This window comes from Chrysochloris asiatica, unplaced genomic scaffold, assembly GCF_000296735.1.
Source record: "Chrysochloris asiatica unplaced genomic scaffold, ChrAsi1.0 scaffold00001, whole genome shotgun sequence".
Lineage (NCBI taxonomy): Eukaryota > Metazoa > Chordata > Mammalia > Afrosoricida > Chrysochloridae > Chrysochloris > Chrysochloris asiatica.
The window spans coordinates 3,295,138-3,317,052 of record NW_006408519.1 but is presented as its reverse complement, the minus strand read 5'-3'; the positions used below and the strand labels follow the sequence as shown (position 1 = coordinate 3,317,052).

At 38.9% G+C, this 21,915-nt stretch overlaps 1 protein-coding gene across 1 annotated transcript; it reads left to right on the top strand.

The window, feature by feature from the left end:
* Positions 1 to 5: 5 nt before the first annotated feature.
* On the top strand, positions 6 to 21,645 carry SLC25A32 (solute carrier family 25 (mitochondrial folate carrier), member 32). The gene is made up of 7 exons (XM_006830625.1): positions 6 to 159; positions 11,776 to 11,926; positions 12,371 to 12,456; positions 13,806 to 13,966; positions 18,757 to 18,870; positions 19,220 to 19,365; positions 21,066 to 21,645. Exons 1-7 carry the CDS (start codon positions 6 to 8, stop codon positions 21,208 to 21,210), a joined length of 957 nt encoding a protein of 318 aa, XP_006830688.1. The 3' UTR covers positions 21,211 to 21,645.
* The last annotated feature ends 270 nt before the right edge of the window (positions 21,646 to 21,915 follow it).

The window sequence follows — 21,915 nt, the reverse complement described above, 5'->3', positions numbered from 1 at the left end:
TGCCTATGACTGGCCAGGGCCAGTCAGCGCCCGGGTCTCCGGCGTGGAATACGATATTCCGCCATGTCCGATACGAGAACCTGGTGGCGGGCGTGAGTGGTGGGGTGCTGTCCAACCTCGCGCTGCACCCTCTAGACCTCGTGAAAATACGCTTCGCCGGTAAGAACCCGCTTAGACCCTTGGGCTCCTTCTCCCGCGCTGTCATCCCCATTTCTGGACTCCCCCTTGTTGGCTTCAGCGACCCTGGTGGCAGTGTCCCCGCTTGACGGCGTCAGAGGTAGGGGCTGGCGGAGTGGGACATGTCTCTGACCGCACCGTCACCGGAACCGGTTGGTAAAGACTTGAAAGAATACCCGGGTCTTCTCTGCCTCATCGGTACTAGGAGGCGGAGCGCGTTGCAGAGGCGCCCCTTATCCGGGCTCATCTGGAACTAGATTTGAGGAAGTGGTAAAGGTGTCTGGCTGCTGACTCTAACACCTACTCCAGGATGAGAAGAAGAATATGAGGCTCAAAGTCTGATTTAAAATAAAGGAGGGATTGTCGCATTTAAGGGTTTAGTCGTCAGCTACAGACAGCTTGGAGCTACTTTGAAATCGTAGACACTTGTTTGGCAACTCTGCTGAAAGGAAAATGCAGGCACTTAGGATCGAGTTTAATTCGGCATGTGATTAGGTTTAGGATGAAATTCGCTTGAAATTGGATAGGTGTGGGTTTTGGTTTTTGTTTTGTAGCGTATATAGTATGCGTAGTGGTTACGAATCGGCTTGCGAACCGCAAGGTCAACAGTTCGAAACTACCAGATGTTCCGTGGGAGAAAGATGAGGCTTTCTGCTCCCGTAAAGATTTATAGCCTCGGAAGCCCTGTACAGGGTCGATATGAGTCGGAACAGACTCCACGGCACATAACCACCACCACCATAGTATGGTACGAGCTGCTGTGATTTTTGAGTAAAGTATATTGGAGTCCTGGTGCGGCGCTGTGGGTTAATGCGCCAGACTGCAAAGTCGTTTGAACAGCAAAGGTAACCAGTCACTCCTCGGAAACCATACACAGGGTCGCTATGGTTCGGAACTGATTCAATGGTACTTAACAACAACAAATATTGAAATTAACAGGAAGTTTTAGAAGTTAAACTCAACACTAAATTCTGGAAAAGATCGTTTCATAGATGATTTTTTAACTAGTTAGGAGCTGTTTTCTGATAATATTACTACAAGTTAAGTTCTGCCTTGAAAATTGGGTCTGCAAAAGCGGTTTATCTTAAAGGGTTAGATAATTCCATTCAACTCATCAAGATAAGTATTGCCCTCGTAATATTTATAGACTACTGTATTGGGACACAAAAGTATTTTTTATAAAGTTTTTGCTTCATGGAATTTACAGTCTGATTGTGGACTGGAAATTTGGTAATATAGAACAGATAATACAAGGCAACTGAAAATCAAGGTCAGAGTGGAATAAATTCAAAGTATTAAAATAGTAGACTATCAAGCAAATTGTAGATTGCTGATGGCCATGTTTATTTGCTAATCGTTCCATAGATTCGATCTTGTGGCACCAGATTAAAAGCACTAGAATTTTTATAAGTGGAGAGGAACAAGAAGCTGTTGATTAAGGGAAATCAGTGAAAATGCAGTATTTTCTCTAGGAAAAAAATCAACAGAGGTGTATAATTTTATGGACTTTACAATGCATAGCAAATAAAAATTATTATCATTAACATTCATTGAGCATTATTAGGAAGGAACCAAAGAATGACTAACATTACATGAACTATTTCCCTTACTACTCAAAACAATTCTGTGAACTTATTCAGTTGACAGAAGTTGACTAACTTGCCTTAAGTCACAGGTTTGTTAAAAAAAAAAAAAAAAAGAGGGTTCTAGGCAGTGTAACTCTAGATCTCAAGAGCAGAAAGCCTCATCTTTTGCCTGCAGAGCTCGAACCACCAACTTTGTGGTTCACACTTCAGTACTTTTCTTACAGACTCACCGTTCAGTTTTTATGCTTTCATGTAATTTTGTGTAATTAAGCCCTTTTGATAAAATTGTAATAGCTAGTGACAGGGTTGTTAGAAAATCTGAAACTATAAATTAGTATACATTCCTGAGCTTTTGTGTACAGCACCCCCCCCCCCAAACAAAATAAAAAAACCAGAGGGAATAGAAGCAAATAGTGATGAACAATGATTCATGGAGGAGATTATAATCATTACAATGAAATGATGAGTGTAAAACTGATGTTCTCCCATGTAAACTATCACTCAATTCACATTAAAAATGTTTTTAAAGAATGATATAGAGGGAAAAACAAAAAGCATCTAAAACTTGAGAGAACTGACATGCTGTAAAGGGAGGTGTCTTACTGTGAGTGGGTTCAAAGTGCACATGTAGGTTGGGTGGAAATTACAGGGAAGCAGATTTTGGCTTGGTAAAGTGGTGGTACTCAGACGTGAACTGGCTGCCTGATGATGATTGGAAATGGTTCAGACAGAGCTTAGAAGATATCCTTGTATGGGGTTGAAAGATTGGGTTAGATAACTGTAATGTTAAACCATCAAAACTGATGAGAGAACCCAACAAAGAAGTTGTAAAAATGGTTATTTGCTAAAAATAACCTAAAAGCCACTCTGCAAGGTTAAGAATGTGTGTGACTTTTAATGAATAATGTAAAAAGAAACAAGCATGCTTTATAATTGTCTTGTATAAAACTCACAGCTCTGTAAGGTAGGTGATGCTTATCCCCATATTAAAAATGAGGGTACCAAAAACCGAAAGGTTAAGGCCTTGTAGCTAATTAGGGAAGTTAACTATCAAACTCTGTTTTTTGACAAAGCCTAGTGTATTTTAATCTCATTTGATGCTGTAACATTGTCAGGTTAATGATGAAAGAAATTGGCTTTTCCCCTTTTGCCTGGCAGTGGGGAATAGGAATTCTTTTCTGCCGCACTGCATTATATATACTGTAAAATATTGGCAGTGAAAATAAGGGCAGTGAACTGGGTGTGCTTGTATTTGGCTAATGGGACTGTAATTTTTATAAATGTTAGGTAGCACAGTTTCAGTAGATATTTATGACTTTAAATTTATACTTTATACCCCTCCTAGTAGCTAATTCAAAGAAACAAGAATTCACTCAAATCTTAAATTATGGTACAGAATATACTTTTGGGCACTTTTTATGATAGTAGCAAATGAGAACAAATTCATATATCAAATAGAGGAATGATTATATATATGATGAAATGTCTGAGATGTGAAAACCATCATGTCATTTAACATCATGTTTATTTTTTTTAAAAAATCAATGAGGTAAATGCTCATAATATATTCTCATGGAAAAAAGGAGTAGGCAAAATTCTATATAGCAAAATAATCTAGAATATAAATTTAGCATTCTTTTAATTCCATGTCCCTGTAAGAAACAGAAGGCACATTCAAAATTGGATAGTTTGGGGGCATGGGAAAGGAGCCCCAGTGATTAAGTACTCAGTTGCTAACCACAAGGTCAGCAGTTTGAACTCACCAGCTGCTCCTCAAGAAAAAGAGGTTGACAGTCTGCTTCTGTAATGATTATAGCCTTGGAGACCCTATGGGGCAGTTCTATAGGGTCTCTGTACTATAGGGTGTCTGTGAGTTGGAATTCACTCAACAGCAACATGAGGCATGAGGCTGGTTGATGAAAGAAATATTTACAAGGTGTGGGCAGGTTATAGGAAAACCACCAGAAATAATGCAGTATTCTGGGATTAGAAACTACTTGGGCTGTTGCTACCATAGGTCCAAATGGCAAGAGGAGAGTGTTAGGGAGAGCTGGCTACTGTGAAGGAGATATGAGACATCAGTAGAGGGGCGCAGTCAGCTCAAGGAAAGGGACTGGAGGAATAAATACCCTGAACCTGCTCTCATGCACCCATCAGATATGCCAGGGTTTCCTATTGGTTCATTTCATCCTGAAATTAGAAGACAAGGTCCGGCTTCTGGGGCAGAACACTGTGGAGAAGGGGTTAAGAGTGGATCTGGAAAGGAAATGGAAGCTAATCAGAATATGTTAATTACACAAATATATTTATTGACAGGCTTCAAAATCTCAGCTCTATGATAAGAGTAGAACTATTGCGCTTACAGAGTAGTCCCCATACAGGGAACCAGAATAATTTGATAACAAACAAAACAAAAAACCTGTAAGTAATTGCAATAAAAATTATTTTATTATGGTAGTGTGGGATGTAATAGAATCAGAGAAATTTGACCTCATCTAGGGACTATGAAAATGATCTCCCGAGACAATGATTATTAAAATAAGCCCTGAAACAGGAATCACAGTTAGCTATTGTATGGAGGAGTGGGTGTGTTTGAGAAGACCAAGAATGTGCTGGCATTTGGAATTAGAATAACCTGTGCACAAGCTTTGAGATCAGAAACAATATAAGAAGTGTAAACTCTGGTAGCGTAGTGGTTACGAATCGGGCTGCGAACCTTAAGGTCAGTGGTTCGAAACTACCAGCCGCTCTGCGGGAGAAAGATGAGGCTTTCTACTCCCGTAAGGATTTACACCCTCGGAAACCCTGTACAGGATCGCTATGGGTCGGCTCCGACTCAAAGGCACTTAACAACAACAACAACAACAAACTTTAATAATCCAGGCACTTTACAGTAAGTTCAGTATGGAAGCATCATTCATTGAATACAAGAAGAGTATAGAGGAGACGGGGCTCTTGGATGGTCATATATATTATATGAATATTATGGAACTCTTTATAAAAAATGTTGTAGAATAGTTTTAAGGAGGAAAGTGGCCGTTGAAATGTGTGTTTTAGAAAGATTATTTTACCTTCAGTGCAAGGACCAGGGGCTTAGCACTAAACTGGAGGCAAGAACAGTTTAAATAAGACAGGAAAGTGATAACACTGGAAAGTGAGAGAAGTGTGTCTAAAGAATATTTATGGTGTAGAATCAAAATAAAACATCAGTCTGTTGCTGTCAAGTCAATTCCAATACATATCAACTCTATAGAACAGAGTAGAATTGGTCCAAAAAGTTTCTAGGGCTGTAAGTTTTACAGAAACAGACTGGCACATTGTTCTCCCTAGAGTGGCTGGTGGGTTCAGGCCACCAACATAATGGTTAGCAGCCAAGCTTTTACCCACTATGCTATCAGAGCTTCTTATAGAAGCCAGTGGAGTCCTGGTGTGGCATTGTAGGATAAGCACTGGACTGCTAACAGAAAGGTTGTTGGTTCAAATTCACTAGTCTCTTCTCAGAAGCCCTACAAAGGGTGCTGTGATTAGGGACCAACTTGACAGCACTTAACAACAGTGACCTTAAAGGACAGAAACAGAACTGCTCCATAGAGTTCTTTATAGAAGCACATTGCCCCGTCTTTTTCCATCAGAGCAGCTGGGTGGATCAAACTGCCAACCTTATAGTTACCAGTCCTATACTTAACCCACTGCAACACCATGACTCCTATAGAATCAGCAAGACTTGTTAACAAATCAAAAGGGGTAGGAAGGGAATAGGTTTCATGGGTAGACCCTAGATTTCTTGTTTGACATGTGTAGATGGTGGTATGGCATTGTGGGTTAGTGCTAGACTGCAAAATCAGTTTGAACCATAAGGTTGGCGGTTCAAGCTCACCAGTCACTGGAAAACCCTATACAGGGTCCCTATGGGTCAGGACTGACTTGACAGCACATAACAACAACAGCGGGACATTGGAACAAGAAGAGCAGCTCCAACAAGGATGGAAAAGCAATTAGTTCTGTTTTGGATATGTTTACAATGCACATATATTGCTTTTTTTTTTTAAATACTATCTTGAGATAAAGGATGAAATATGCACAGCCTTGGAATGGCAGGGCTCTGAGATACAGGGATTGAGTCATGGTTGGAATAGGGGGGGAAATCGTGTTAAGATGCTTGGCTGTTTTTTGAATCTTGGTTTTCCTTGCATTATAATATAGAGTAGACACTGGAGGGGGAGGGAAAGGAATAGTCAGAAACATCACACTAGAAGGCTTGTAAGTCTGTCTTCTGCCTATAACTGATTGGAATACCTAAAATGGGGCTACAGCGTACCCAGTGAACGAGGCTTCCTGCGGAGCCTTTGCAATACATAAAACTATAGGTAGAAACCTGAACCACATCCAGATCTCCACAGATGAGAAATCTCCACTTGAAAGGACAAACAGACCAGCCTGGAGTGGCTAGAAAAAGATACTTTTTGAAAGAAAGACCTACAGGAAAAATACAAAACAATAGAGGCGGATGGGCTGTTACTACAAGAACAAACAAATCGCTTCCCTAGGAAACATCAAGGCAAGTGGTGGGGTATACTCAATGCAAACCCACTTCCAAGACTAAGATTCAGTGGAAATACACTCTCTGATTGGTGACCACACGCATCACCGATAGGGGGAAGGGGAGTAAAAGCAACAAAGAAGCGGCAAGTTAAGCCCTACAATGTTCAGTGGACTTCTGTGGACCCAGTTGGGGACCTGCTTGGCAAGCAGTGTGAGGATGCCTGGGGACTCTTGGGCCCAAAGTCATTGGCGTGGCCACGGAGGACTCGAGTGGAGAGTGGAGCTACCAGCTGATGGGAAGAGAGGGCATGTGCACAAGAACGCCCACACTTGCAGATGGTACCCACGTGGCCTGGACTGGATGACTGGATGATCAGAGCTCAACCACGAGAAGAAAGAAGAGGAAAAAAAGAGTGAGCTGATACAATCTAATGAACTTGACCTATACCTAAGGATGCAGTGACTCAAAAGAAGGAACAAATCCTTACAGCAAGAAACATTCCCACCCCCTCCACACACAGAGTAGACAGAGATGGGCAACTTGGACATTGGATACCCAAGGGGGGCGGGGGGACTACAAAGGCAAGAAGTGACTGGCTTACAAGCTTTCAAGAGGGAACCTAGAGCTAGAGGGCGTGGAGGAAGGCAGAATCTCCAGTGAGTACTATCCAAGATGGGTGACTCATGATACTGTAGTAAATAATGGTTATCAGGACTGATTATGAGGGTTGGAAATGCAAAAGTAGATGTTTTGTAGCAAGGAAGGGAGTGATTAATTCTCCAGTCTAGGAACGGAGGCCTCTAGGACCATCAACGTAGAAGAGCCAAGAGCAGGACCCTACCCAGAGAAGCAGAGATGCCTGAGATGGAGACAGAGATGACGTGGAGTGATGAAGCGGCTGGGGACTTTGGATCCGGAGAGGGACTGTGGGCTGAAGACTGGGGGTAAGGGGGGAGTGTAGGGGCGGGTTTCTAGGATATACCCTTTGGTCGGTTGTTGATGCATGGAAGGGATTGGAACCATGGCAATGAAATGATATACGATGGAATGAATGTAAAACTAAAGTTCTCTCATGTAAACTATCATATAATTCACAATAAAACATAAAAAAAAAAAAGGCTGTCTTTTTTGATTGTGCTAGTCCAGTGTTGATGACACAAAAAGTCTTTTAAAAGTGTTATTCTGTTGCTGTATTTTCATTGTCAGTTGCTGATGTAAAGTATTTGGAAATTTTCTGGGTTGAGAGATAAAAGAAACAAATTTGAAAACTAACATTTTTCCCTTTATTTCTTATAAAATAAGTCTATTTTTTAACCTTTTACTTTCTCTGTATTGTTCAATTGTCTTTTCACTCTCTCCCTACAACCCCTACTTCCCAATCTCATTCCCTATGGATTCCCTATTGCTGTGTTTGTTTCTTTTTTAGGCATATGTAAACATATAGTGAAAGAGGATGGTTTGGGTGTATTTTTTTTTTTTAAAAAAAAACTGTTTACTGTGAATTATGTGATAGTTTACATGGGAGAACATTAGCTTTACATTCATCCTATCGTATATTGTTACATTGCCATGGCTACAGTCCCTTCCATGCATCATCAGCCAACCAGATGGTACACCCTGCAAGCCTGCCCCCTGGTTGTCAGCACACAGTCCCTCTCCCTCTCTGGGTTTAGAGTTCCCAGCTGCTCCATCTCTCCATGTCATCGTCTCTGCCTCCATCTCTGGGGTCACTATTTCTCTAGGTAGGGTCCCACACTCGGCTCTTGTCACTTGATGGCCCCAGGGACCTCCACTCCTGACCTGCAAAATCAACCACTCCTCTCCTTTTGCTACAAAACGTCTACCTTCACATTTCCAACCCTCACAGTCAGTCCTGATAACAATTATTCACTATTGTACCACATGAGTGCTATCCCCATCTCCTTTCATCAGCCCCACCTAGACAGATTGGATACTACTCAGTGAAGATTCTACCTTCCTCTGCGCCCTCTGGATCTAGGCTCCCTCTTGAAAGCGTGTAAGCCAGTCACTTCTTGCCTTTGTAGACCCCCATTTTGGGTAGCCAATGTCCAAGTTGCCCATCCCTTTCGAATCTGTGTATGGGGAGTGGGGTGGGAATGATCCTCGCTTTAAAGATTTGTTCCCTCTTTTGAGCTACTGCATCCACAGATGTAGGTCAAGTTCATCAAATTGTATCAGATTACTCTTTTATTTCTCTTCTTTCTTCTTCAGGTTAAACACTGATCATCCAGCCATGGAAGCCAGGTCAAGGGGGTATTATCTGCAAGTGTGGGTGTTCTTGTGCTTATGCCCTCTCGTCTTATCAGCTGGACGTTTCACTGTCCACTCTCGTCCTCTGTGGCTATATCACTGACTCTGGGCCCAGGAGTATCCAGGTCTTGCCACACTGCTGGCCGACCAGGTCTCCACCCGGGTTCACAGGAGTCTGTTGAACGTGGTTGGACTTAGCTTGCAGCTTCATTGCTGTTTTTCCCTCACTTCCCCTTATCAGTGACCAAAGTGGTCACCGATCAGCGTGCATGTCTGCTCGTGTATTCCCATTGATTGAGTCTTAGTCTTGGAAGGGGGTTTGCCCTGAGGGGACCCGACCACTTGCCTTGATGTCTCCTGGGTGGGCAACTTGCTTGTTCTTGTAGTAGTCAGTCAGACTGCTGTTACTGTTTTGTATTTTTACAGTCGGACTTTCTTTCAAGAAGTATCTTCTGTTCTAGCCGCTCCAGGCTGGTCTTTTTGCCCTTTCGAGTGGAAATTTCCCACGTCAGAAGTTTCTGGATGGGGATCAGGATTCCACCTATGGTCTAATACAATTCAGAGGCTCCACAGGAAGCCTCCTTCACTGGGCAAGTTGTATCCCTATTTTAGGTATTCCAATCAGTTATAGGCAGAAGATGGACTTACAAGCTTTCTCTGGTGATATTTTTGGCTATTCTGTTTCTCCTTCTCAAGTGTCTATTTTATAATGGTATGCAAGGGAAACCAAGATTCAAAATGCAGCCAAGCATCTTAACATTGTTGTTGTTGTTATGTGCCGTGGAGTTGGTTCCGACTCATAGCGACCCTGTACAGGGTTTCTGAGGCTATAAATCTTTATGGGAGCAGAAAGCCTCGTCTTTCTCCCGCGGAACAGCTGGTAGTTTCGAACTGCTGACCTTGTGGTTCCCAGCCTGATTTGTAACCACTACGCTACCAAAGCTCCATTATTTCCCCCCTTTTGCCCATTCCAACCATGCCTCAATCCCTGTATCCCAGAGCCCTGTTGTTCCAAGGTTGTACATACATCATTATTTATCTCTGTCCCGCTTAGCCCATGCAAACCTGCCTCCCATCTGCCTTGTTCTTCCATTCCCAAGAGGATGGATTTTAAAAGTGAGATTGTTATATCCATGTTACTCTTGATACAGCCATACAATTTCTTTTAGAGTGTTTACTGTCGTCTATTGTATGTCTGTATCATGATTTATGTAAGTATTTCCCTCATGATGAATAATGAGATTGCTTTCACTTTTGCTATGACAGAAACTGTTATAGCATTGTTATGTGCTTAGGCTAGTGTCGCTATAGAATTCATTTTTAGAGGTGCTATGGCAAGGGATAATTGCATTTAACTTTTAAGTAGATAACTGCTATAAATTGCTCCCTAAAAGGGCCTAACGTACTGCTATTGAATTGATTCCAAGTCATAGCCTTACAGGACTGAGTAGAGCTGCTCATTAGGGTTTCTGAAATGTACGTTTTTGTAGAAGCAGACATCAGATAGTGATTTTGATCAGCAGACCTTATAGTTAGTAGTGTAACTATATACTTATCAGTGAGGTGGGGGCACTTTTTTAAAGTGCTTCTTGGCTATTTGTAGTTTTTTTGTGAATTGTCAATTCATATCTTTGCCCATTTTTCTTTATTCCCCCCTCATCCACATAGAAGGTTAACATTATTTAGTCAAATAAGTATTGTCATTTTTTTCAAAACGAATTTTAATATCCTTTATTTAAGGAACATAAAATATACGTCATATAAATTGGTCTTTGCTGTAATGTGTCATTTTTTAAATTTAGAGCTTTTCAGAGTAAGTAAAAAGGTGTGTGAATTCTAGTTTTAGGGTGTGTGGGGATTGGAGGTGTAGGAAGAAAATTTCCAGAAAATAAGTTTTGTACATCTACATTTTTCTTTCTTGTTACACTATTCAGGTTTTGATGCATTCTTGTTATAATTAAGGTTCCTGGCTAGTGTATTTAAAAAATATATTTGTGAGCTTTTAATCATAAATTTGGGGTAAGTATGAAAACAACAACGTTGAGTGTTGAAACTTAACTTACCAAAGAAGGTTTTGAATTATTTAAGAGGGAATCCATGTGAGTGAAATATTCAGTTTGACCAAGGTAACTCATGTCACTAAGTTGGATACAAGAAATAGAGTGTTTGGGTAAACGCTATGTTATATATAATTTTGCAACATCATGTGCCCACACACATTGGGGCTTTAAAGAATTAGTGGGAAAATTACACACTCATTTACTTAAAATTTCCCATGAACTTTTTGAAATCCACTTGTGTGTGTGTGTGTATAAAACAAATAGGGGTCATAGAAACTGATACTTCATAAGAATAATCCCATCAGCTCACAGGATTCGTTTTCTTGGTTTAAAGCCTTAAGGTCTTAGTCTCATGGGACAACTTAATCATTTGGCATTATGAAGTTACGTTCTACATCCTACTTTGGTGACTAGCATGTGCAATCTGAAAGTTTGGGAGCAGTTATCTGAGATACAACTATTGTTCTCTGGAGCCAAAAAGAAAGGAGAATGAACCAGTCTACAGGACTGATTGTGTATGTGAACCATGGGCTTCTGTACCCTGAGACCAGAAAAACTAGATGATGCCTGGCTACCACTACTGAACATTCTAATCAGGTCCACAATAGATGACTTTTAGTAGAAAGGGAGAAAAATGAGGACTACAACTGCAAATTCTCAAAAAATTCAGAATTACTGTATTCATTGATACTAGAGGAACTCCTGAGACTATTGCTCTAAGATATTCTTTAAACCTTGAAATGAAACTATCTCTTCAAGTTTAGCAAAATAGCAGGTTAGCTCATGAATATCACCTTTGGTCAACAGTTACTCTAAAGCATAGGTGAAAAGGTTGGGGAGCAGTGAGACTAAGTTCATGGGACACAGTAGAGTGGAAATTATGGTAATGTTGACGAATGTGCAGAAATCATTGAATGGGAACCTGTTTCTCTGTGTACACTTACCAAAAAAACCTCCACAAATACTATTTTTTAAAATGAGAATCTAACATTTTCTCCAATATAATTTGAGTTCTTAGTATGCCCTAAATTAGTATTTTTTTATATTTTTGATACAATTCATTGTGTGGTATCTATGTTTATATGTGTCTTAGAGCTAGAACTTTGTCTCCTCTAACTTTGTGTATCCTTTAATGTAGTGAGTGATGGATTGGAACTGAGACCAAAGTATAAAGGAATTTTGCATTGTTTGACTACTATTTGGAAACTTGGTGGACTACGTGGACTTTACCAAGGAGTAACCCCAAATGTATGGGGTGCAGGATTATCTTGGGGACTCTACTTTTTTTTGTGAGTATATTGGGAGATTTTAACAATACTAAAGTAAAAATGATTTTTTCCCCCAATGATTTCAATATGATAGTTGATTTTTTTTCCCCCGATGATTTCAATATGACAAAATTACAGACTAATTTAATTAATTTCTCTGAACTGGAACAAGATTGTTCCTAATAGAAGAATATAGATAAGATGGAGAAATAACTCTTTACAGAAGCCACTTTGATTAAAGAGAATTCAGGAAAGTGAAATGTTTAACTGTGGGGTTTTGTAAGATTTAATATTAATATAAAAAAGAAAACAAAATCATTTTTAGCAAATCCTTTCCTGAAGATCTCATTTTGTGGCTGTATTACACGTTAATTCTGGGGCACTGTTAACAGATTTCCAACAGACTGTAGTGTTTGATGATACCTATTCAAGTATTTATCAAGCTGTTTGTGTTTAAATTTTTAGTTACAATGCCATCAAATCATATAAGACAGAGGGAAGAACTGAACGGTTAGAAGCAACAGAATACCTTGTCTCAGCTGCTGAGGCTGGTAAGGCAAACTGTGAAATACAAAATGTCAATTTCAATTTGATTTTTACTTTTTCTCTGATTTTATTTTCCCTTTGAAAACTGGAGTTTAAATATAATCATATAATTATGTACTTGGAGCCTTGGTGTGGCGCAGTAGAGTAAGTCCTGGACTGCAAGGTCATTTGCACCAAAAGATCGATGGTTCAAACTCAACAGTGGTTCCTCAGAAACCCTATACAGGATCGCTGTGTGTTGGAACTGACTTGACAGCACTTAACAACAACAAATATGTTACTTAGTTACTTAGTTTTTCTTACTTTTAGTTGTCACATAAAAGCTTTCAGAAAGCAGGTCTTTCCCCTGATTGCTCTGGATAGATTACAAGAATTTTACACATCACAAAGGTAGTTAAATTATGAATTAATAGTTTATGAAGACTAGAGTGTTTAAGTAAAATACAATTTCAGTTTTAGACTTACACAGTTCAATTGTTGTTAAGTGCTGTTGAGTCGGTTCTGACCCATAGCAACCCTATGTAGGGTTTCCGAGAAGTGGCTCGTGAGCTTGAGCCACCGACCTTGTGATCCAAAATGTTTATAGGGTCCACAACAGGACTTAATAAATTATCTTTTGAAAAATGACAACTTAGGAAACTCTACAAACAAGATATTTTCCTAATTTAAAAAACAAACATTATAATTTTCCTTAAAAAATGTAAAATCTTATGTAATTTTTATGTTTGAAGAGTAATAGCTACTTTGAATGGATTTGAGGAAGATTTTGATAAATATCTCATATAGCGAATGCTGTGTCCCTGGTCTCCTGGCCCTTTGACCCTTTGGTTTATACCATGTCTCATTTCTGAGTCAGCTTCTCAGAACTTGTATCTGTTCTCTGCACCAGGTAGGACCCACATCTATCTTCAGACTCCAAAGGGAAAGGATTTCACATTTCTGTCTCCTTACATTAACCACGAATACCTTGTTAGGACTACCAAAAACATATGTGCCACCCAGAGAAAACAAAATCATTTTTAGCAAATCATTTGAGACTAATCATTTTTAGTCTCTGGGTGGCACATATGGTTAACTAACTACTAGCTGAATGTTTGGCTCTTCAGGAGACAGGTTCTCAGTTTTGAAAGCCTTGTGGAGCAGTTCTACCCTGCATACATGGGATCGCCATGAATTGGAATCGACTTGAGGGCAACTCACAACAGCAAACCTAGGACTGTCTTGAAGACCACATGTTTCAGATACAGCCCCTGTGTGATCCCACTCTTTATATAAATTCATTGTTCTTAATGTGCAATATCAAAAATGAGAACATAGCTGTATATTGAATGATTTTACTTAAATCTGATTTTAGGAGCCATGACCCTCTGCATTACAAACCCATTATGGGTAGCAAAAACTCGCCTTATGTTACAGTATGAGACTGAAGTTAACCCTTCACAGCGAAAATATAAAGGAATGTTTGATACACTTGTGAAAATACATAAGTATGAAGGTATACGTGGATTGTACAAGGTAATAACTTATTATCAGTATATTTTGAATAACTGAAAATTGTAACTTCCATTGGCTTTATTATCTGAGTTCTGAATAACCTATGAGGTGGTAGTGGTGTGCCATTGAATAGGTTCTGACTGTAGCAACCCCGATAGGGTTTCCAAGACTGTAAATCTTTATGGGACCAGAAAACCTTATCTTTCTCCCAGGAGTGGAGCAGCTGCTAGATTCGAACTACTCACCTTTTGTTTAGCAGTCCAACTGATAACCCACTACACTACCAGGGCACCTTAATTACTATGTAGAAGCAATTTGATAAAAACTGAAATCTAGTTTACAATATTGAAATTGTACTTTCTGTAAGCTGTTACATCGGTATCATTACAATGACAGTTTGAGATGAACTGTCTAAAACTCTGGTACATTTTCAATAGGTCATACAACCAACTTATTCCGTCTCTCCTCTCATGGGAACTTGGGCTAATGAAATGGGGAGAAGACATCAATGGGTTTACAAACAAGGTCTTAGCAGATTTGATTGGCCTCAGTGGTCAGTTTGTTAAATGTACAAATCTAGTCTGTCTCAAGGGACTATCTTTGACCAGATCATATATGTGAATTTAAAAACAATACCAATGGTCCCTTTCACTATAGAATATTTTTTAAAGTCCTTCCTAGTGGCAATAAGAGCTGTTTTCTAATTGTATACCTCCTTTTCTCTTTCCCTATTACCCCCTTGTCTAACTCCTATCCTTACCTACTGTTTATACATACATTTTTAGGCTATACATACTTAAAAATAAACATCAGATACATTAAATTTTAGTTTCTTTTTCGAGAATTATTTAATAGCTTTCAAAATCATCATTGTTGTTAGCTGCCATCGACTTATAGTGACCCTGTGCATAACAGAATGAAACCCAGTCCAGCTCCACACCAGCGTCACAGTCATTGCTACGCTGGAGCCTATTGCTGTTGCCACTGGACCAGTTCACCTTCATTGAGGGTCTTCCTCTTTTTTGCCCACCCTGTACTTTACCAAATATGATATTCTTCCTCAGGGACTGGTCCCTCCTGATAATATGTCCAAAGTATGAGAGACAAAGTCTCTCTAAGGAGCATTCTGGCTGTATTTCTTCCAACACAGATCTGTTTGTTCTTCTAGCAGTCCATGGTACTTTTAATATTCTTCTCTAACACCATAACTCAAATGCATCAGTTCTTCTAGAGTCTTCCTTATTCACTGTCCAACTTTGACATGCATATGCGGTTATTGAAAATACCATGGCTTAGGTCAGGCGCACCTTAGTCCTCAAATTGACATCTTTGCTCTTGAACACTTTAAAGAGGTCTTGTGCAGCAGATTTGCCTAGTATCGTTTATCATTTGATTTCTTAACTGCTGCTTCCTTGAGTGTTGATGGTTGATCCAAGCAAATGAAGTCTTTGACAACTTCAATCTTTTCTCTGTTTATTTGGAAGTTGTTTATTGGTTCATTGGTGAGGTTTCTTGTATTCTTTACATTGAGGTGCAAGCCATACCGAAGGCTGTGGTGTTAGATCTTCATCAATAAGTATTTCAATTCCTCTTTGCTTTCAGCAAGCAAGATTATATCATCTGTATGTCTCTGGTTGTTAATGAGTCTTCTTCCTAACCTGATGCCATGTTCTTCTTCATATAATCCACTTGCTTGGATTATGTGTTCAGCATATATATTGAATAAATATGGTGAGAGAATACAACCCTGGCGCACATCTTTCCTGATTTCAAGCCATTCAGTGTTCCCTTCCTTGGTCTTTCAAACAACTGCCTCTTGATCTACGTACAGGTTCCTGGTAAGCACAATTTAGTATACTGAAATACTCATTCTCTTCAATGTTGTCCATAATTTGTCATGATCCACACACTCAAAAGCCTTTGCATAGTCAATAAAGCACAGGTGTGGCATTGTGGATTAATGCGCTGGACTGCAAGGTCAGTTTGAACCACAAGGTTGGCAGTTCAAGCTCACCAGCCACTCCTTGGAAACCCTATACAGGGTTGCTGTGGGTCAGAACCGACTCGACAGCATTTAAGAATAACAAACATCTTTTTGGTATTTTCTGCGTTCAGCCAAGATACATCTGACATCAGCAGTGATATCCCTTGCTCCATGTTCTCTTCTGAATCCAGCTTGAAACTTTGGCAGTTTTCTGCCAGTGTATAGTTGCACCTGATTTTGTAGTTAGCAAATTTTACTTGCATTAATGATATTGTGCTATAATTTACGCATTCCGTTGGATCACCTTTCTTTGGAATGGGCACAGATATGGATCTCTTCCAGTTAGTTGGCCTGGTAGCTGTCTTCCAAGTTTCTTGGCGTAAATGAATGAGTGACTCCAGTACTTTATCAGTTTATTGAAAGATTTCAGTTTGTATTCCATCAATTCCTAGAGCTTTGTTCTTTGCTAATGCCTTCAATGTACTTTGGACTTCTTCCTTCAGTATCATTGGCTCGTGATCATATGCTACTGCTTGAAATGGTTAAACATCAACTGTTTCTTATTGGTACAGTGATTCTGTGTATTACTTCCATCTTCTTTTGATGCTTTCTGTATCACTCAGAATTTTTCCCATTTGTTGTTGTTAAGTGCTGTTGAATGGGTTCTGACCCATAGCGACCTTGCATAGGGTTTCCAAGGAGCAACTGGTGAGCTTGAACCACTGAGCTTGTAGTTCAAACGACTTTGCAGTCTAGCACATTAACTCACAGCGCCACACCAGGACTCCAATAGAATCCTTCAATATTACAAATCCAGGCTTGATTTTTTTTCTTCTCAGCTTGAGAAATACTGGTGAAATTGAAGTATTCTAAAGACTTCTTCAGTCTGAAATTGACCAAACATGCAATCAAGATGTATTGATAATTACTGGTGATTGGAATGCAAAGATGGGAAACAAAGAGGAAAGATCAGTAGCTGGAAAATAATGGCCTGGGTGATAGAAATGATGCTGGATATTGCCTGATAGAATTTTGCAAGACTGGTGACTTCTTTTTTAAACAACATAAAAGATGACTATACACATGGACCTCACTTGATGGAACACACAGAAACCAAATTGACTACATTGTGGAAAGAGACGTGGAAAAGCTCCATATCATCAGCCAAAACAAGACCAGGGCAGACTGTGGAACAAACCATCAATTGTTCAAATGCAAGTTCATTCCAAAGCTGAAGAAATGAAAACAAGTCCACGAGAGCCAAAATATTACCTGGAACGTATCCCACTTGAATTTGGAGATAATCTCAAGAACAGATTTGATGCATTACACCAAAAGAATTGTGGTATGTCATTAAGAAGACAAGAAAAAAGGAAAAGACCAAAATGGATGTCAGAAGAGACTCAGAAACTTTCTCTCCATCATAGAGATGTTAAAGCAAATGGAAGAAATGAGGATGTAAAAGAGCTGAATAGAAAAATTTAAAGGGCAGCTAGAGAAGACACAGTCAAAATTAAAATCATTGACAATATAAAATTAGTGTTAGGAATTATTGGTCTATGAGAAAAACTTTTGGAAATGCATCATTTCATGTCTCATTCTTTTAGAATATTGATAATCAGTTCATTGAATTACCATTGCCTTTACTTTCTTAACCTTCTAGAAGTTAATCTCTCACCACACCACAGTTCTTGAAAGTGTAAAAAGATGTTTTAAGCATTAATGAGCACAGTCCAGAGCTGTTTCAGGTTGTTGTTGTTGGGTGCTGTCAAGGCAGTTCCAATTCGTAGTGACCCTGTGCACAATAGAACAAAGTGTCTGTTTCTGCCCTATCCTCACAATTCTTATGTTTGAGCCAATTATTGCTGCCACTGTGTCAGTTCATCTTGTTTGGGGACTTTCTGTTGTTTACTGACCTTCTACTGTTCCAAGCATGATGCTGTTCTCCAGGAACTGGTCCCTCCTGACAACATGTCCAAGTTACTAGAGACAAAGTCTCCATCTTTGCTTCTAAGGAGCATTTTGGTGTACTTCCTGTAAGTCACACTGTTTATTTTTCTTCTGGCCATCCATGGTACTTTCCATGTTCTTCTCCAACACTTTAAATGCATATTGTTCTCCAACATCATAATTCAGATACATCAATTTTTCTGTGATCTTGCTTATTCTTTTTCTAAGTTTCACATTCTTACAAGACGATTGACAATACCATGGCTTAGGTCAGGCACATCTTAGTCCTCAAACTGATATCTTTGCTGTTGAACACTTTAAAGAGGTCTTTTGCAGCAGATTTGCCTAATGCAATATGTTGTTTGATTTCATGGTTGCTGCTTCTACAACTGTTGATTATAGATCCAAGCAAAATGAAATCTTTGACAACTTCAGTCTTTTCTCCATTTATCTTGCTGTTATCTATTGGTTCAGATGTGAGGGTTTTCATTTTCTTTTCAATGAGGTGCAATCCATACTGATGGCATAATCTTGGATTTTCATCAGTTTTTCCCATTGTCCTCACTTTCAGCAAGATTGTGTATTCTTCCTATTGCTAGTTGTTAATATTTCAGATTAGAAATTTATATTTTTTTGATACCTTTTTATGGTTATATTGTTAAAGAAAGTCTAAGATGGAAAATTTCAAGCCTAAACTTCAAAAATAAAGTAGAAAAGAATGCATTTTTTTAAATCCCATTTACCAAAATATGATTCATGCAAAATTAAAACAATAAGTTTGCTTAAAGTACTATATGAAGACTGGAGAGAAAATATTTCTTTGGACGTACATTGTTTAGATTAGTTTTATTATTTCCTTTACATGATTTGTTTCTAGGGATTTGTTCCTGGCCTGTTTGGAACATCACATGGTGCCCTTCAGTTTATGGCATATGAATTGCTGAAGTTGAAGTACAACCAGCGTATCAATAGATTACCAGAAGCCCAGCTGGTAAGATGATTCTTAGAAAAACGGTATTTACTTTTATGGGCATTTTATACGTGGGATTTTTGTTCCTCTTGTTTTGGTAGTATTGCTGTTATTATAAGTACTGGCTCTGCCGCTAATCTGTAATTTAATATTTTATAGGCTTAATGATTCATAGGTATTAAAAATAGGGAAATCACATTTTTCCACTTAAAATTTTTTTTTCCTGAAAAATTTTGACGACTTCTGGGGGATACTTGACAAAGTTCGTCGTAAAATTCCATTATCTTTTCATTTCATTTTTCCATGAATTATTTGAAGCTCCTTGTATATTTCTAAAGAAAAGTAGAAATCTCTTGTGTTGTCATTTTAGAGCACAGTAGAATATATATCTGTTGCAGCACTTTCCAAAATATTTGCTGTAACAGCAACGTATCCATATCAAGTTGTGAGAGCTCGTCTTCAGGATCAACACGTCTTTTACACGGGTGTATTGGATGTAGTCACAAGGACATGGAGGTGAGAGTGTGGGGTATATCCAGATTGGTATTTTAGGAGGAATCTTATATGTCTTAGACTGTTGATACTTGTTTTATAGCAAAAGCCAGTGAACTGAGATAAAAAGATGACTGGTGGCCCCCGGTTTCCCATTTACTACATCTGCGACCAGGGACATAATGTCACAATCTCTCGGAGGCTTGTTACGTTGAATATAGGAAGTCATTTTAAAAAACAACAACCAACCAACCCTAAAAATACTCAGTTTAATAATTTGTGAAGATCCCATACTTGTTATTGGCATCGTAACTTTTGCAAATACATGTTTTCATGTATAGAAAGGATGGGAATTGTTGTTAAGTGCCATAGAGTTGGTTCTGACACATAGCGACCCTGTATAAGGTTTACGACGCTTTTAAATCTTTGTGGAAGGAGAAGGCCTCATCTTTCTCCTATGGAGCAGCTGATGGGCTCGAACTTAGGGCCTTGTGGTTTGCAGTCCAGTGCTTATTGTATAATTAGACTGTTAAAAGTAAATATTTCAATGATTCCCTTCTATTGTAGAAAACCCAGAGCAGAATGTTTAAAATGCTTAAGTTTAGTTTAATTCAGAAAATATTTAGCGAACACCTAAGTGACAAGTTCTTAAGCCATAGTCTTTATTCTAAGCATTAAGAAATAGGTGTTATCTTTTGTGAGTTCTGTATTTGGTGATGTCTAGCGCTATAGGATAAGCACTAGATTTCTAACCACAAAGTTAGCGGTTCAAACCCACCAGCCCCTCAGAAACCTTATACAGGTTGCTGTGAGTTGGAATTGACTCGACAACACTTAACAACAGCAACAGCATTCACATAATTTAATGAGATTTTTAATGCCTATGTTATTGTTGATGTTAAGAGCCATAAAGTCTTTTCTGACTCATAGTGACCCCCTGCTTTACAGAACAAAACACTGCCCAGTCCTGCACCCTGCTAACAATTGTTACGCTTGAGCCTATTGCTGCTGCCGTTGTATAAATCAGTCTCATTGCAGGTCTTCCTCTTTTTCGTTGCCTTTCCACTTTACCTAGATGTCCTTCTCCAGGAACTGGTCCCTCCTGATGGCCAGAGTAAGAGAGACAAAGTTGTGTCATCTCAGCTTTTAAGGAGCATTCTGGCTATACTTCTTCTAACACATATTTGTTTGTTCTTCTGGCAGTCCATGGTACTTTCAGTATTCTTCTCCAACACCGTAACTTAAATTCATCAATTCTTCTATGGTCTTCCTATTCGTTGTCCAAATTTCACATGTATATGAGGCTGTTGCAAATACCGTGACTTGAGTCAGATGCACATTAGCACTTAAATTGATATCTTTGCTCTTGAACACTTTAAAAGAGTTTAAATGTGCAGCAGATAGCCTAATGCAATACATCATTAGATCAGTATAGAATTCATGTATACATTAAAGGTGTCTGAAAGATAATTATCATTAAAGCACTGTAAAGTTCAGTTTTGAGGTGTTCTTGTCCTCCCTTTTATAATCAATCCACAAAAGGAATATAAGGCCTTTCAGATGAGTCATAAACTACATTATTTCAGGATATTTGTAGCCCCTTGTACAGTCTAAACTTAAATCATAATGAGTTTGACTGTCCATTCCCTGTGTCAGGTAAATGTTTGTATTTTCAGGCCATCCATTTTTAGGAAGTTAACCATTTATTTTTTTCCCCTCTAAAGGAAAGAAGGCATCGGTGGATTTTACAAAGGAATTGTCCCCAATCTAATTAGAGTGACACCAGCCTGCTGTATTACCTTTGTGGTATATGAAAATGTCTTACATTTTTTACTTGACTTGAGAGAAAATAAAACTCAAAGGAGATAATTCCAGTCTATCTGCCCAAGGCAGCAGCATCCTCCTTCATGTTTGAAACATAAAACTCAGAAGAGTACTGCACAGCCACATGGCTCACAAACATGGTCTATAATTGCTAGAAGTCACAGAACTGCTAAGTCTTCACAGTGTTTTTCTGCTTTTTGCCTTTCATGTGTTTGGGGCTTGGCTACCTCTGCCTAAAAATGGCTGCAATCAACACAATGCTAAAACTGACAGCAAGTCTAGAGTTTCATAAATTCTGCTATTTAATTGTTCAAGTAGAAACTGTTTTGTAACATTCACTAAATGCATTAGGTGAATTTGCTTCTTTTTCTAAACTCACGTCCCTAGATTGGCTTTACAAATTGACCACTGTGCAATAATAAGAATACAGCTTATTCTGAGAATGTCATTCTATGTTTCTAGGGTAGATTAAACTATAAGAATTATTGGAAAAGGTGTTACCCAAACCCAGACCATGTTAAAATCAGGAAATTTTGGTAAAGACGCCACTGTAATTACGGCCTTTATTAATCCCATTTGAAGGCACTAACTAGTGAAGTGTAAGAAGTTAACTTAATTGGAAAAATAGCTGACATGTTGTCATTCCATCACTAGTGTTTTCTTGTAAGAGGCGCTCCTGTAATTTACAATTTATATCTTGTATTTTGGCATAGGCCCATAGTGTATTTTAAATGTATAAAATCTGAACTT